We start from the raw sequence: 16,824 nt of genomic DNA on the forward strand, positions 1-16,824 counted from the left end.
AGTGCAGTAGGATCGTTGCCCTGAGCGTATTAGTCCGGGCGCCACCGCCATTAAGCCCAAATCCGGATGACGTCAGATATCGGGAACCTCGTCTTCCCCGGCAAAGACACTGTGTAGCTTGTGTTTGTGTTGCCTGGGAAGCATTGTCGTTCGTTATGTCATCGTCAGGATCGTAAAGGACGATTTTTGGGCGTCTAGATCTACAATCAGCGTTGGAATGGGGGGTGTAGCTGCAAGCATCATCCACTACTTGGTTGGTTGGGTGGCGGCTCTCTCAAAATAAGTTTTCGAGAGCTGTTTCATATACTGGGCTATTGTTGTCTAGGTCTAAGATCTAGCTCTGTAAGTAAATCGGTATTGCGTAAGTACCTGGAGGTGTTTTAGAGTCGCCTTTGGGCGGTGGGCACTAGCATAGGTAATTATTAGCAAAGCATATTATTGTGTTTAAAACGGCTGCAAATGAAAAATTCAATAAACTACTACAACTTTCAAAGTTCCAGGTACCTAAATCCGCTTCCATCTTAGACTGCATCGACACTTACTTTTCATTTATTAAAAAAGTAGAGTTCTAGAGCTAGTGCGTAGGAAAACGGAACGTCCCTCTAAGTGCGTATTCGGTGTGACCGAGGTACGTTGGGAGTTGGAACCCAAAGAGTAGGAAACTGCGTCCATGACGTAAACAAACGGGACCGCAGTTAGCGTGTCACCATCCCAAACTACACTACACGCTGTTTAACATCAATAGGGATCACGGCCAAGCACTACTAAGATTTCTAAACTAATATTATTAAGAGGTAAGATTTCATCTTTTGTTTGTTACAAATAGGCTCCGAAACTACTGGACCGATTTTAAAACTTCTTTCACCATCGGAAAGCTCAGCGAGTAACATAAGCTATATTTTATCACCATACTCCCACAGGAATGGGAACTACGCGGACTTACCTTAAGCTAGTCATTAAATAAAAATAAAATTAAACGCACTGTTAAAAACATTTAAAAATAGTATATTCAAATATCAATAATAACAAACACTTCATATTTATTATCCTTAGGTTGATCTATGATTTGCATAGCCGAGTATGTAATAGCCTTAACTTCCGTCCCTTGCGGATGTTTGCCGATTTGGAACTCCTCACCGTAGCACTTACAGACTATCCTAAACTCCTCTGTATTGAACTCTGTGATCACTAATTTTTTGCATATCAGAAATGGTTCAACGGAAAATAAGAAGAGCAATTCATCGAGGAAGTGGTAGAGGAGGCCCATCAAGTCGTCAGCGTTCGCTTCGATGGTGTGCACCTCTTTTATTTGCACATAATCCATTTCTGTCATGTATGCAAACATCGCCATACCGCACTGCTCGAATGCTTCCTTTAATGTGTTTCCCCATGCATGCAATCTGTAATGAAATGAAAAAAAAAAAACAATTTAGCCGTAATGAAAATTTTTCGTGTACCTACTTCCAAAATAACTATCGACACTATATTTTGTAAAATCTTCTCGCGTACCCCTCACAATCTGTAACGCCAACAAAAAGGGCCTGACCCTAGTTGAGGACCTATATCATCATATAATTACTAATATAGTCCCGAATGTGATGTTTGAATTTTGTTTTGCACTTGAAGAAAGAAAATCGCACCCCATTGCTCCGTTAGAGTAGTCTCAAAGCTTAAACTTGCGAACCTCGCTGTTTGGGCGACACTGTACACTGTACAAAATATGCAAGGAAGCACTGCTGTGCTAGTCGACATTAATTGTCTTCTTAGTTATTGTGTAAGTGTAACTTCAAGCAGACAAAGTCGCGGGCGAGCTGGGAAACAGGAATTTTTCAGGGATAAAAAGTAGCCTATGAGTTATAACCTCTATTCCTTTCATCTAATTCAGTTTAGTAATCGCAGCGTGAAAGAGTACCTACCAAACATTCTTACCATTATAACCATCAGTTTTTACAAATCTCGGGAAACCACAGATTTTTTTTGGGGACAAAGAGTATGAGTAACCTAGCGGCGTTAAAGAGTAACAAACATTCAAACATCCATACTAACTTTCACGTTTTTAATATTATAATGGTCGGATCTAGTTTGTAGGTAGGCACTGACTGTGCCTCAAGCGTTGCTTTATGATGCCACGTAAAAACTAGATAAATTATAGATTACGAATGTCGTCATATTTGTTTATCATTGTGAGAAAATCTACCAGCCAATATAATATAAATAGGTAAGATATGATTTATGTCGTTTTGTAAGGAATAGACCCCGAAACTGCTGGACCTATTTAATTTATTTTTCACCAATGGAAAGCTACGCCATCAGCGAGTCTTCTTCTTTGTCGTTACACTCTTGACAGGGTGATCGTGGTCGTCATTTGGGTGTGGTGGCAAGCCTCTTTATCCGTCGCCATTCCATTGGCTCTCCTAGCACATTCGTGGAGCGAGCCATGGAGAGCGGTTTTTACTTGGCCAGTCCAGCGCATTGGTGACCTGCCACGTGCTCTTGTGCCCTTGCACCACAAGTCTATCTATGGACGTGTCATTTCTTCGTGTGATATGACCAAAGTAGTGAATATGCGACATTGGACTATGGAAGAAAGACGCTGTTTGATGCCCAATTCTTGGAGGATTTAAATGTTGGATCGGAACTGTGTCCAGCAATCTCCTTAAGCACAATATTTCTAGAGCGTCTATCTTTTGTTTTTCACTTTCTCTCAGAGCCCAAGTCTCAGCACCATAAAGAAATATGGGACATACCAATGCACGGACTAGTCGCATTTTAGTTTTAGTGGCCTTTGTGATGTACCTGTCTCTTCATATCCTTTTGAGTCGATCCATGGCAGATCGTGTAATAGCCATCTGTTGTTTTATCTCTCATCAGCGCATCCACTATTTGATATTAGTGCCCCGAGGTAGACGTATGATTGAACGACGTCGCAATTCGCAATTTTAGTAACTTAGAGTTGCCATTAGTTCGATCGATAACCATAATCTTTGTCTTGCTGCGATTTATCTTTAGACCGAAATCAAGACTAACTTACTCCATTTTGCTCAGTAAGCATTCCATTTTTCCAATTTAGTTGCAAATAATATGGTGTCATCTGCATAACGCAAATTGGATATTTTATAGCCTCCAATAGTAATTCCGTCTGATCACTTTTCGAGTGATATTCTCATAATGAGTTCCGTATATTTTTTCCGTATACACCAAACTCTCCGGATATTTTGATGGTTTCGATTGATATAGCGTCCCTCACTGTAGCTTTTACGCTTTTTAGTTGTCTGATAGCGGCTCTTACTTCGTCTTTCAATATGTGTGGCTCTCTCTTTTCGTCTGCGAGTTCCGTCGAGAGATAGTTGTGTGATTAAGCATCTTCAAATAACGACTGACAGTTCTTCTGGGTCTCAGATATTGCACCTATTTCTGTAAGTAATTCACCCTATAAGTTTTCTATAGCCCAAGTTTTAGAAGAGAATGTTGTAATTGATCTTATTTTTTGATTCAGGTCGCTCGTTTCGTGTCTATTAGCGTGAACTTCAGCTTCTGCGCATAAGTTGTTCAAATAGTTATTAAGATCCCGCCTATATGCTTCCTGTATACGAGCAGACATTGACTTTAAGTTCTTAAGGTCTGTTGCCTGAGCTTTCATGTTTCTTCTTTCTTCTACAAGGGCAAACATTCGAGTAGTCATCCAATTTTGACGCTTGCGAGCTGATGAAGAGGACTTTAATTCTATTACAGCAGTATCATCAGCTCTTTAACATGATCCCATAGATGGTCTGGGGAAGCGGACTGAGTATCTAAGTCAGTCCATTGCTGCCATTTTTGCTGGATTACTATCACCATCTGATGTTTGTGCGTAGGCTGTATTCTTTTTAGCTTCTCAGTTTTCCTAGCAGCTCTAAGCTTAATTTTCGCTATCAGAAGTTGGTGATCTGATCCACAATCAGCTCCAGGAAGAGTTCTTAATGAACGATTTCCACCTCGAACTAATCATAATGTAGTCAATTTGATTGCGATAATTGCCATCAGGTGAAGTCCATGTATACAGTCTTCTAGGCTAGGGTGATGTTGAAAGAAACTGTTGGATATCACCAAGTTGTTCTCGTCGGCAAACTCTTTCTTTCTCTTCTTTCATTGCGCTGTCCCAGACCGAAATTCCCGACGCATTGGCTAAGCTGATTAGCGTGCTCCTATTTTTAAAATCCCTACATTCAGTGCAGTTTAGTCATACCATGTGCTGAAAAATTACTTAAGCGTTGATTTATTCTTGGTATTTTTGAAGTGATTTTTTTCCAAAAAACGGGATTCATTGTTTGTTTTGGGTTAAACAATTTTTTTGTATGTAGGTACCTACTTTTAACGGTCACATTGTTACATACAACAAAAACGTTAACATGAAAAAAATTCCGTTTGACTTGAAAAAAACCAAAGTTTAGTAACAGACGTCTACCAACTATAAACCTGCTAAATTTCAAGTTTGTAGCATAATAAATGAAAGACTTTCATACAAACTTGTGAGAGCCTCTAGACATATTTAATTTAATTTTATTTATTTTGTAAAATGCTCTATTAAAATGCTCTATTTTACGAATAAACATACATTTTGAGGTACTACAGATCTGTTAAGCAAAAGTAATTTTTATTTAGTTTTTTTTAATAAAAATTCGATACAAATGACTACATTACAAAATTTAAGCAAGTGTAGGCAGATATTGTAAGACATTTTGAAAGAAAAAGTTGGAAATTCAGCACCTCCCATACATTTTTATCAGCAACTTTGTGAACACAAAGAGTAGACACAAGTTTTATACCAATTTACTAACCTCGATAAATGTATAAGTTTTTAAAATTATGGTACACTTCAGCTCCATATATTTTTTTTACAGGACAATTTTTTTTTAATTAGGTCATCTTAATGAAAAAAAAATAATTATTGCATTTGTAGTTTCTTCTACAAATAAAACATTATTTATAAAAATAGTATTAAAGTACCTTGGTAATATAATCCGTAATATTTACCAAAATTCAGATCTTCAAAATCTTAATTCCAGCAGCTTTTTAAATTATTAAAATTAATTTTAGACAATAAAGTTTTGTATCTACCATTTGCGTTTTATCCATTAATTACGGGACACCCTGTATATAGAAACGAATATATCCCTTGGTCACGTCATCAAGCGTGAACGGCTGGACCAATTTCACTATATTCTTATGACAGAAAAAATTTAAAAAGGGGTAGGGTGGGGGAAGAATAGGGGAAGGATAGGGGTAGGGTAGGGGTACTTGATAGTTTACATCAAGTTTCAACTGGACGAAGTCACTGGCGTCTGCTAGTAAATTATAAAAACTAAGTGCGTGTCGGGCCACACACAGTGTAGGGTTCCGAATATTAAGTTAGCACTTTAATCCCAAATGGCTTATGTACCTCAGTGCACAAAAATACAGATAAATATGATGGGATAGACGATAAAAAATTCATCCTCACTTTGCATGTAGGGAAGGACCCCCAAAAAATAACTTTTTTTCAAATTTTCTTTTTATCACTTTATAGATGTAATTTGTGTACATACTTATACCAATTATAATATTTCTACTTTTAACAGGCTCTTCAGTTATCTTACTGACAACTTTATCTTTTTAATTAACAACAGAATTAGTATGCAATTTAGTTAAAGTACCAATTAAATTTTTTGAGTTTGTGTTAATCTTTTTATATAGAAATTGCTATATAGTTGTTATAGTTTTCCTTATAATTTCATTGTATATCCTTCTCTTGTGAATTTTTTCACACATTCATAAACAACAGTTCAGCCAGTAGAGGATGGGACACTTGACTCAAACAAAAATTAGCTCTTAAAAGCTTATTATTTTACAAATGGATCCTTCAATTGGAAAATGTTGGTATGTTGGTATGAAATCCCACACTATGAAATAAACTAGTAAAAAAAAATTCATCCCCACTTTTCTGTATAAAATATATTATTTTATGACTTAGTTCAATTTGAACTGTTTAATGTACATATTCATGCTAATTTACAGCTTTCTAGTAGTAATAGTCTCTGCGCTAAACTGTGGATGGATGGACGGACAGAATGGCATGGTGATATATATTATTATTTTAATATAATAATATTATTTATAATAATCTCCTAGTTGCACTAATATTCTATTGTTATTGTTTTATTCAAAGTTAGCCCTTGACTGTAATTGCACCGGACGTTAAGCAACAATGCAGTATAAGATGGAAGATGGATGACGGACTAACTTGGAAGAGGTACAAGTTTATTCTGCCTATACCTCTGACAGTTTCATTGTGAAGTCATACCGGAATGCTAAATCGCTTGGCAGTAAATCTTTGCCCATAGGGTGGTGGTAACTAGCCACAGAAGAAGCCTACCACCAGAGCAGATCTGAGCCAATTTTGAAAATATTAAATCACAAATTGACCTGTCCTGGGAGTCAAACACAGAACCTCTCTGTTGAGTAACACAGCACTTTCAACTGTATCAGAGAGGTCTTCAAAAATCATAACATTAATGTGCTTAGTGAAAAAGTTTTAGGTTATATTATTCTATATATAAATAGTTTTATTCTGTTACTCACTGTACGTCAGCCGTGTGGTCTAGATCTGTGAACGAATATTACAATTACTTCTTATATAAATACAGTAACCTAGTATGATAATAATTATAATATGTAAGTGCGTACATTCATACTTGACCGGCGGTATAATAAAGTCATCTTCAACCAAACCACCTTCTAACTCTTCATCCATTTTGTATAAATTTTCCTACACTATTATTTACGCAGGTTATTTATTATTTACCAAACCAAACGAACCAAACTCCTATCTTGATATGTCTGCTCAAGTGCTCCAGTACTTAAATTTTGAAGTAGACGATAAAATAGTTGACGAATGTTATGCTAAGGTATGTGGTGCAATTGCGGAAAATTAATCACAGAATCCCAACAAATTAGCACACTGAAGAAATCAATTAGATTGTTAAATATATCTTCTAAAGTATGTTTATTTTTTTAATATTTGTTGATGTTGGAACTTTGGGAAATATTGGAATTTGCAATCAAATATCAATCACGAAATGAAATAGATAATTTAATTTTAATACTTCTGTCAGTCATGCAGCGTGAAGCATCCACAGATTAATATTATCTTGGTTTTAATCTTTGATTCTGTGGTTCTGATTTCTGTGTGGCAATAATGGCATTTGTCGTCTGTGGTGGCAAACGTCTATTATCCATTAATCTGTGGCAATTGCCCTTATCTAAAAAGTACTCTGTGGCAACAGCTAAACAAATGTCAAAATAGATATGAAATATGAATAATCATTTTGATTTTGAATCATTTCAAAACTTTAAAAAAATAAGTTAATGATTTAATTATTTAATACTTTTGATAAAGCTGTAAGAGTACTTCTGATCAAATATTAGACTACTACAGTACATTTTTTTCAGTAATTATTGTATGGCCTTCTTGGATCTAAACAAAAAAAGAAATGATTGTCTTGTAACAAGTGTTCCAAATTTAATTTTTATTCGACAGCCGTATTATTTTTTCTAATTTCTTATTTTTTTCTGAATTATCTTTTTATCTGACTTATTTTATAATGGATCCTATTGCCGTTTTGCAAAACCGAATTGAACAATTGGAAGCTAAATTAGGTATCAATGCTAGCTCCCTTGACGGTCAACAGGGTGACTCTGCTACTGCCAATTTGCTAAATGTTGCTCAAGCCATCAATAGCGCGACTGCTGGTCATGAGAAGCTTTCAGAAGCTAAGGATATGGCGAGCGAATTAAACAACTACACAGACCCTAATCTTGTAGAAAATGTAAGTTTTAGTTACCTATTTATATTTTATGCATAGTATCCTACAACAGGCTTATTTATGAATGGAAATTCTTATATGTGAATATTCATTATAAATTGTAGGGACTTTCCCTGTGTTTTCTTAAGTCTAAAGTGTAGTGTTAAATTTGAATGTTTTAATTTTTTAATAATGTGTTAAATATGACTTAACCAACAGTTTTCTCCAATGAAATTATGTATTAAGTAATCATGGATCTTAAAATATAACGGAGTATAATATTTTTGTACACTATTTACCTCGGCATGGTAGATTATTTTTCCTCTCCTTTTATTAAAACACACTGGTTTTGCAGAACACACACTGACAAAATCACAGGACATCAGGGGTGATGGTTCCTAACAACCCTATTCCTATCGGGTTACCTTTTAAAAATCCATGAGTTGTATAGACGTAAATAATTTAATGTACTTGGCTAAAAACACATTCAGACTAAAAAAACACATGAACAGATTACCTAAAACAAAATTTCAGTCTTCGCTACTGCTAACTGCAAAGTAGCGAAGACTGAAATTTTCTTTTAGGTTTAAATTATTTATGTCAAAATACCAAATTAATTTATATTTTGTCATGTTAAGCATTCTTAATAATTAAACTAAAGTGTAAACCATTAAATGTGAAAATCATTGTTATTCTCTGTATTTTTTTTATTTTTCCAGATGCAACAGAACAACATGCACATGCATGAGGTTGTTGCAGCAGAGCCACTCATTCAACACCACTGCCATTGCATGCACCGCTGTAAACAGGTACACAAGCCTATTGAAAAAATAGATAAGCTACTGTACTATAGTAGAGCAACAAAAGTCATGTTCAGAAAACAATGTAACTTCGACTCTCTGCTGCAATGCAGTATTTCAGTTTGAAGAGTTATTGCAGGTTAGGCTAGTGCCATCCTTAATTTAATGCAAACTTCTAATATAAATGTGATAGTTACTTTGTTTCTTACCTTGTTCCGTCTTGACAGCATATCTATATTAACAATAACAAACAATCATATTTACATATCTATATTATTGTTTTTTTATCTGTACAAAGCACCAAAGAAGTTCGTATAATCTTTAAATTTGTGTTTTAGGCAGCACCAGTGCTAGAGTCTGAACCTATCCAGCAGGTTCCTCAGATGCAAGCGCAAGTTAATGAAATGCATGTAGGAGCTGCTTCAGTGAAAACAGAGGCTGAAGAAGTAAGTTTGATTATATTCTACTAAATAACATTCAATAAAACAAAGTAAGAAAGAGTGAACCGCTTCTCCGCCATCTTGAATTAGGTTGGGGCCCTTGAGCACAAAATAATTTAGGGCCCTTTTGGAATGTAAAAAAAAGCAAATTATATTAAAATTTTTTTACCAAGTATGACCATTTATTATATGTAATTAAATACAGTATGATCTTATATGTCATTAATATGATATTAGAAAATACCTTCTGATAAGATCACTAATTTGTGAAAAAAGTATAATGTGCCCGAAAAAACTGTTTTGAGAATAAATAAATGTTTGAGTTCTTCAGGGCCCCTGAGAATGGGGGGCCTTATGGTGAAGACAGTATTGGGGTTAGGGTCTTTTGCAGTTCAGCCTATTAACTCTTAACAAATCCAACTGCACCACTGCACTGTCTTAACTTTAGAATTTAAAATAATAATTTATTTATTATTTTAAATTCTAAAGTTAAGACTTTTTTTAAATGACAATAGAAACAATAAGCAATTAAAATTTGGCAAAATAAAATAAACATGACTCGAAGTTTAGTGCATACTCTGCAAATCTTGTTATATTAAAGTCATATTCCAAAGACAAATTCTTAACATTAACTATGTTTTGGTTTAAATTACAATATATTTATAAGATTTTTTCTTTTATTTGTAGGTTTCTCATGGAATTCAAGAACTGGCTGAAACATGTGGGGCTGCAGCTTCAGATGCCTCGGAGCAATTGGCTAGTGTGGCTCAGAAAGTGGAACAAGTGGAGCAGAAAATGTTCCCCAGGAGGAGGAATGGCTTGGACTGAGTTGTTTGGAAAATGCTTAGACCTGTTTTTCATAATAATTATGCTTACATGAAAAACTTTCTTTTTATTTATTCGGAATTTCAATAAATTACAATATTCTCTGTTCATAGATGTTTTTATTTACTAGGTATGTAATGAAAAATTTTTTTATAAGTTTTTAAATATTTTATTAAATTAAAATATTATTATATTTGAAATTTTATAATATAAAAAATATTTATTAAATAATTATTTAATAAATATTTTATATCAACACACAAATAAAGACAAAGTGTCTGTCTTTATGTCTTTGATTTCAGAATAACTGTCTATTTGGCTGGTTTAATGGATTATGGAATGGCTGAATCAAATATGGTCTTTCACAGAAACCTGTTCAAAATAATAATCTTTTATCAAACACCGCACCGTTTCGTGGTAGGGTAGGGTATAGGTAGATTAGGGTAGGGGTAGGGTAGGCGTAGTGTAGGGGTAGGGTAATGGTAGGATAGGGGTAGGGTAAGAGTAGGATAGGGGTAGTTAAAAATTTACATCGATTTTAACGCGGACGAAGTCGCGGACGTCGGCTAGTAATCAATAAATCATTCATTTTTAATCTGTGGTGACAATTTCACTTGGCACAACCCCACAGAGACGAAACGTCAGATTAACATTTAATTGTAATCTGTGTGCATAATTTCGTGTTCGCTTTCGTTTATTTCTAAAAATTTTGATTAAACCCTGTGTAAATTTAAAAAATGTTACGTTTGTTTGATTGTTCTGAAAACTGTTAAGAATCTAGAACCCAGAGCTGGCTAATCTTGAGCTATTTTAAAAACATAAAAATAAAATGTCAAATTGATAAATAGGCGGTAAATAATCTGTGGTGCTGTTCTTCATTTGTGGTCTGTGGTGCTGTTTGGTGCTGTTGCTGTTACTGTGTCAACTGTCACCTGTCAAACAAAAAATCAAAAAAATGGCAGACGCTGCTGTTGAATCCGCTCCCGGTGATGAGAATGATGATAATTGGCTATATGGAGAAACAGCTAACGATCAGGTGAAAGGAGATGCACCTCATGAAAACGCTAAAGAACAGCAACAACCAACAACAGATGACGGAGCCGCGGTAAGATATAAGTGAATGAAAGTGCTTCGCGTATTTTGCATGTAACCTATATTATTTTATAGGTTTTTTGTTGATTTATATTCCCTTCAACGTTACGTGTGAATATGTGTATAAAAGAATGAATGAATTGGTCATATTAAAAAAATACAACATATTTGATGAATATATAATATGATGAATAATTAATATTGTTGTCTAGGATGCAGAGGATAAAGAGCAGGAGGAAGGTGAGGGTGGAGAGGGGGAAGGGAATGACGACTCGCACTTCAACGATGCACATTTTGGTGAAGTGGGCCGCGACAATGAGGAACCTGCCAATGGTGACGCTGACAGCCAGGACAATGGGGACTCTGACTCTGATGATAGCGACGATATTAAAGTTACTATTGGCGAAATTAAGTCTGGACCCCAGGCATATACTGGCATGAATATAAAGGTGAGTATGTGTAAACAAAACCATTTCATATAATTAGTACAGTTGTTAGCATAGGCCATGGCTAGTTACCATCGTACCAGCACAGATGCCGCCATGCGATTTAGTGTTCTTGTTCAATGTTGTGTAGAAACCGAAAAGGGTAAGGATTTTCATCTTACATCTACAAGTTAGACTGGTTTCATCTTAGATTGCATCATCACATACCATCAGGTGATATTGTAAAGCCTCTCTCAGGACTAGTTAGAATTAAAAAAATATTTTTGTTGGATAGTCAATTTATCTATTATGGCCTCTTAACACGTGTTCAAGCTTAAGTTCTTCCATACTATAAGTTAGTTTTGCCTAATTTGATGTTTAACATTTCAGAGAGGTGTTGGCCTAGTAGCGTCAGGGGGTGACAAGCCTCGGCCTGGGCCAGTGGCAGGCAGTAAAGTGACAATGGAAGACTTGGATGGCCCAGGCAGCATCAACGGAGTGCCTGCGCTTGAGTTCAACATTGATACCATAGAAGATAAGCCATGGAACAAGCCTGGTGCTGATATATCAGGTATTCTATGTGTACAAATTGTCATGGGCTCATCATTTGTCATTTGAATTGTTTTGCCAACAATTTATTATTGTAATTTAATCCTCAATATTTAACAAATTCCATGATAGCCCAGTGGATATGACCTCTGCCTTTGATTCTGGAGGGTGTAGGCTCGAATCCTTTCCGGGGCATGCACCTCCAATTTTTCAGTTGTATGCATTTTAAGAAATTAAATATCACGAGTCTCAAACGTTGAAGGAAAATCATTGTGAGGAAATCTGCATACCAGAGAATTTTCTTAATTATATTTGTGTGTGAAGTCTGCCAAACCCCCATTGGTGGTCCCAGCGTGGTGTTCTATTGGCCTAACCTCTGTCATTCTGAGAGGAGACTCGAGCTCAGCAGTGAGCCAAACATGGTAATTTGATAATGAATTTAACAAAAATCAGATCTTTAATCGCCAGATAATAAACCATCATCTTTAATACCAATTACAAGTAGAGCAGAAATTGATTCAAAATAGAAAACTTTGAAAAATCCGAAACTTGGTAAAGACAACAGTGCTAAATTTTACTTTATGTAACCATTAATAAAGTCCATTTTCTTATAATACAAACACATGAGCGTAGTCTTCATAGATGATACAAGGGCCACTCCTTGTAGGTCCTTCTATTACTACCATTTATGGTTGGTTTTATCCATTGATTATAGGATCTCCTGTAGAGTTGGTTGTTGGTTACAGATTACTTCAACTACGGCTTCAACGAGGTGACGTGGAGCGCTTACTGCGACCGGCAGCGGCGCATGCGCGTGGGCGAGGCGGGCGTCACCATGCACCTGCCGCAGACGCGCGCGCCGCCGCCCGAGCCGCGCCGCGTGCAGGGTCAGTTGACCGCACTTGTATATATTACTGCAACTAGGTGACGTGGAGCGCTTACTGCGACCGGCAGCGGTGCATGCGCGTGGGCGAGGCGGGCGTCGCCATGCACCTGCCGCAGACGCGCTCCGGGTCAGTTGACCGCACTTGTATACATTACTGCAACTAGGTGACGTGGAGCGCTTACTGCGACCGGCGGCGGTGCATGCGCGTGGGCGAGGCGGGCGTCACCATGCACCTGCCGCAGACGCGCTCAGGGTCAGTTGACCGCACTTGTATACATTACTGCAACTAAGTGACGTGGAGCGCTTACTGCGACCGGCGGCGGTGCATGCGCGTGGGCGAGGCGGGCGTCGCCATGCACCTGCCGCAGACGCGTGCAGGGTCAGTTGTATACATTACTGCAACTAGGTGACGTGGAGCGCTTACTGCGACCGGCAAATATTTCCAAAATGACTGTGAAAATTGTTTCAGGTCCTCCTATGCCAAGGCACGATGACATGCCGTCGGGTGCGCAGAACAACTACCAGGCTCGCGAGAACACTATACAGGTATGCGAGGGCAGGCAGAGAAGATAACTTTGCTTTTGCCACAATCCTTGCACTTATTTTCTCCATTCGCATCAGTCTAATTGATAAAAGTGTTGTTGCTTTAGGGCATTCTTGACCTTGGCTAGGAATTTTAGCCTCAGCTTTCCTATTTTTTTTATTCTTTACAATTTAGCCCTTGACTACAATCCCACCTGATGGCAAGTGATGATGCAATGCTAAGATTTTTAATTTGTTAATATTTTAATTTGTTTTAGTTAATAAGAAGACAGCCCCTTTTAGACTTAGACAGAAGTCCTGGGTTCGATCTCCGGCCAAAAAAGGTTTCCTTAATTGATCAAGGTCTGGCTGGTGGGAGGCTTCAGCCATGGCTAATAGGCAAAGACGTATGGTCTAGCGATTTAGCGTTGCGATACGATGTCTTGGAGAAACCGAAAGGGGTTTAAATTTTCATCCTCCTAACAAGTTAGCCCGCTTCCATCTTAGATTGCATCATCACCAGGTGAGATTGTAGTCAAGGGCTAACTTGTAAAGAATAAAAAAAAAAATACGCAACTGTACGGTTACGGGCTCAGACTAACTATTGTATAGGATCTGCTTCGCTAGATGTTACTTTTCTGTCAAAGTATATGATCGGCGATCTAATGCGGTTATAAAAGCAATCTCTATAGAATCGATGTTAAATAGTTATAATCGTGTTCGTCGGTTATAGAGCTCCGTAAAAATACCTTTTTGTGTAGTTGAATGGTGTAAAAACGGACAATAACTTCTAGTTTAGTATAAGATATATCTAGTTTAGTATAGATATAAGATATATACCAACCAAATCTAAGCTCGTTTTCCTCAGAAAATGACAGACAGAGAGAGAAATGACAGAGAATTTTGTTTGTAACTATGAGTGTGATACAGGTCCTTCTATAATTGGTCTGAGGTTACGGGTGTAAGCTGTATGTCTGTGTCAGGTGATGACGGCGGAGCGGCGCGAGTACGGGCGCACGCACGCGCGCGACCCGCCGCCGCCCGACTACTTCTCCGCGCCGCCGCCCGAGCACGCCTACTACCCGCCGCCGCACGCGCCCTACGACGACTCCTGGGGTGAGGACAATGCTCTAACATCCGGCATTAGATATTAGATATATATGTCACCGGTAATTTGTAAAATACGTTAGCTTATAATCTCACTCGTGATATTATAATCTGCCGTCAAATTGTGAACTGAAAAAACTGATTACAATTTAACGTGTTATTTTTCGGTATATTATAATTTAAATTGCAATCTTAAAACGTCAACTGTCTGAACTTGCCCCTGATTGGTCGGCCTTACAGCAGACCGTTCTGTGTCCATAGAGTTAGGAATGAAACACATAATATGTCAGTCATATAAAATTCTTTAAGAATTGTGACATCACATATTTATTTATTATACCTTAAGACTGACCTAAGTGCCATGTTCTAACCTAACCTAAGCTAATTTTAGATTTGACTAAATTATACTTATAATTAACAATAACAACATTTTACTAATGGAAGAACGGTGTTTAAAAAAATTAGGAAACGCACAGGCCATCCCTCTGATTTTCTTTCTTTTTCTTTTTTTCTTTGATTTGTCCATTGTAATTTTTTACTATTTTTATTATGCCCGCTGTAATATTTTCAGTTCACAATATAACGGCAGATTATAATATAACGAGTGAGATTATAAACTAACGTATTTTACTATCTAACAGTGACATATATACCCTCATCTGTTATTCATTAGTGATAAGAAATAAATGATAGATAGATTTTTCATCTAGCCTAGTATACTACATCAAGATACTTCACATTATAAAATCTTTCTAAATGCTAGCAAATTCGCTGGAGTGTGCTAGTAATATTAAAATTCCTAATTCAAGGAACAACTATTTTTTAAATTAATTTTGATACTGTTTACTGTTGTTGTAATTTTTTAATAATAATAAAATATTATTTAATTTATAGCTCCTCCACAACAAAACAACTGGGCGCCGACGGAAATTAAAGAGCTGACTCCCGGTCCGATGGGCCCTCCCATGGGCCCCCCCATGACCATGGCGCCGCCGGTGGGGCCCCCCCCGCACGCCATGCCCCCCGTCCATGTGATGGGGCCGTCGTATGTGCCCCCTTATCGATCGCACCTACCGCCGCACCTGCACGAGAGAGAGCGCGAACGAGAGAGGGATAGAGAGAGAGACCGGGAGAGGGATAGAGAGAGGGAACGCGATAGAGACAGACAGAGAGAGCGCGATGATAGGGAACGACGGGACAGGGATAGAAGGGAAGAGGTATGTCGTTTTTCTCAAAGATTTCATACTGTTATGTTACAAATGATAAGAAGATCTATTAACAATACTATAATAATTTGTTTTGTTTGCAGGAGGAGAGGGATAGAGATCGCGAACGCTCTCGCTCCAGTAAACCTGACAGGATAAGGGAAAAGTAAGTGTTTTGAAGTGGTGAGCGCCTTTCGAAAATTTGTTATTGGGCGACGTGCTACCATATACTGCAGCATATTGAAACAATATTTGTTATTATAAACTATCAGTAGCTGGCGTTCTTAGTAAACTTTGAAATAATCCCTTTTTGTACACTTCACGAACCTGTTACGATGCAGTTTTGCTTGAGGCTCACAGATTCATTTTTTTATTTTGAAAGAAGTTTTACTTCATTCGTTGGGTCTAAAACATACTCTTTTTTTTAAAAAAACTTTTATTAGCATCACTTGTAAGTAACTATGTATGTAAGAAAATCTTGGAGATTTAATTTGACCCACTTCCCGGTTTTCGATTAGGATGAAACGCATTAGGATGCAAAACAGTTGCACACACTCTGAGTTCTGATGACAACACATGACTAACAAAGAAACGTAATTACAAATCCAATATGGCCTCCCCAAGATGGCGGACTGATTTCAAATTTCAAATGAAAGGGTTTGCTGTCAGGAATACTAAAAAAGTAGTCACGTGACTTAAATCCAATATGGGGAACGTCCAAGATGGCCGACAGGCTATTAGAAATGCACCCCCATGATATGGGTATCAAATGATAGGGTTTGAGCTTGTTTTTTAGTTTTTTAAACTATTATATTATTTATATTCAGATCATACAGGCGCGAACGGTCCCGCTCCCGCTCGCGGCGCCACAAGTCGCGCTCGCGCTCGCCCCGACAACGCGAGCGCTCCCGCGAGCGCGACAGGTCGCGCGACCGGGACCGCGAGCGCAGCACCAAGCCCAAGAACAAAGAACCGAAAGAAAAGGAGGAAGAGAAATAAATGTGCGTCTCAAACTGCATATTTTGTAATGATAATAATATTTTCGTTTAATAAGAAATAAATTGTGTGAAAACGTATCTGTCTTTTTTTTGCATCAATTTGACCTCAATCACGAGTTCATTGGCATAGGTTCTTATCAAAGAAATATAACAAG

The 16,824-nt window shown here is 37.4% G+C and overlaps 3 protein-coding genes across 3 annotated transcripts; 2 read left to right on the forward strand and 1 right to left on the reverse strand.

Moving 5' to 3' along the window:
• Nucleotides 1-984: 984 nt before the first annotated feature.
• LOC112042896 (protein archease-like) lies at nt 985-7,126 on the reverse strand. Its single transcript, XM_024078092.2, has 3 exons — nt 6,703-7,126; nt 6,598-6,622; nt 985-1,400 (listed from the first exon to the last, which is right to left on the reverse strand). Exons 1-3 carry the CDS (start codon nt 6,767-6,769, stop codon nt 1,010-1,012), a joined length of 483 nt encoding a protein of 160 aa, XP_023933860.1. The 5' UTR covers nt 6,770-7,126; the 3' UTR covers nt 985-1,009.
• A 174-nt stretch (nt 7,127-7,300) lies between these two features.
• LOC112043318 (uncharacterized) lies at nt 7,301-9,993 on the forward strand. Its single transcript, XM_024078664.2, has 4 exons — nt 7,301-7,844; nt 8,540-8,629; nt 8,959-9,066; nt 9,748-9,993. The coding sequence occupies exons 1-4, from the start codon at nt 7,620-7,622 to the stop codon at nt 9,886-9,888; spliced, it is 564 nt and encodes a 187-aa protein (XP_023934432.1). The 5' UTR covers nt 7,301-7,619; the 3' UTR covers nt 9,889-9,993.
• Nucleotides 9,994-10,814: 821 nt separating this feature from the next.
• LOC112042899 (pre-mRNA 3'-end-processing factor FIP1) lies at nt 10,815-16,747 on the forward strand. The gene is made up of 9 exons (XM_024078106.2): nt 10,815-10,990; nt 11,190-11,426; nt 11,793-11,973; nt 12,698-12,838; nt 13,307-13,383; nt 14,343-14,475; nt 15,361-15,683; nt 15,776-15,837; nt 16,499-16,747. The coding sequence occupies exons 1-9, from the start codon at nt 10,841-10,843 to the stop codon at nt 16,668-16,670; spliced, it is 1,476 nt and encodes a 491-aa protein (XP_023933874.1). The 5' UTR covers nt 10,815-10,840; the 3' UTR covers nt 16,671-16,747.
• Nucleotides 16,748-16,824: the final 77 nt, after the last annotated feature.

Source organism: Bicyclus anynana, chromosome 4, assembly GCF_947172395.1.
Source record: "Bicyclus anynana chromosome 4, ilBicAnyn1.1, whole genome shotgun sequence".
NCBI classification, from domain to species: Eukaryota; Metazoa; Arthropoda; class Insecta; order Lepidoptera; family Nymphalidae; genus Bicyclus; species Bicyclus anynana.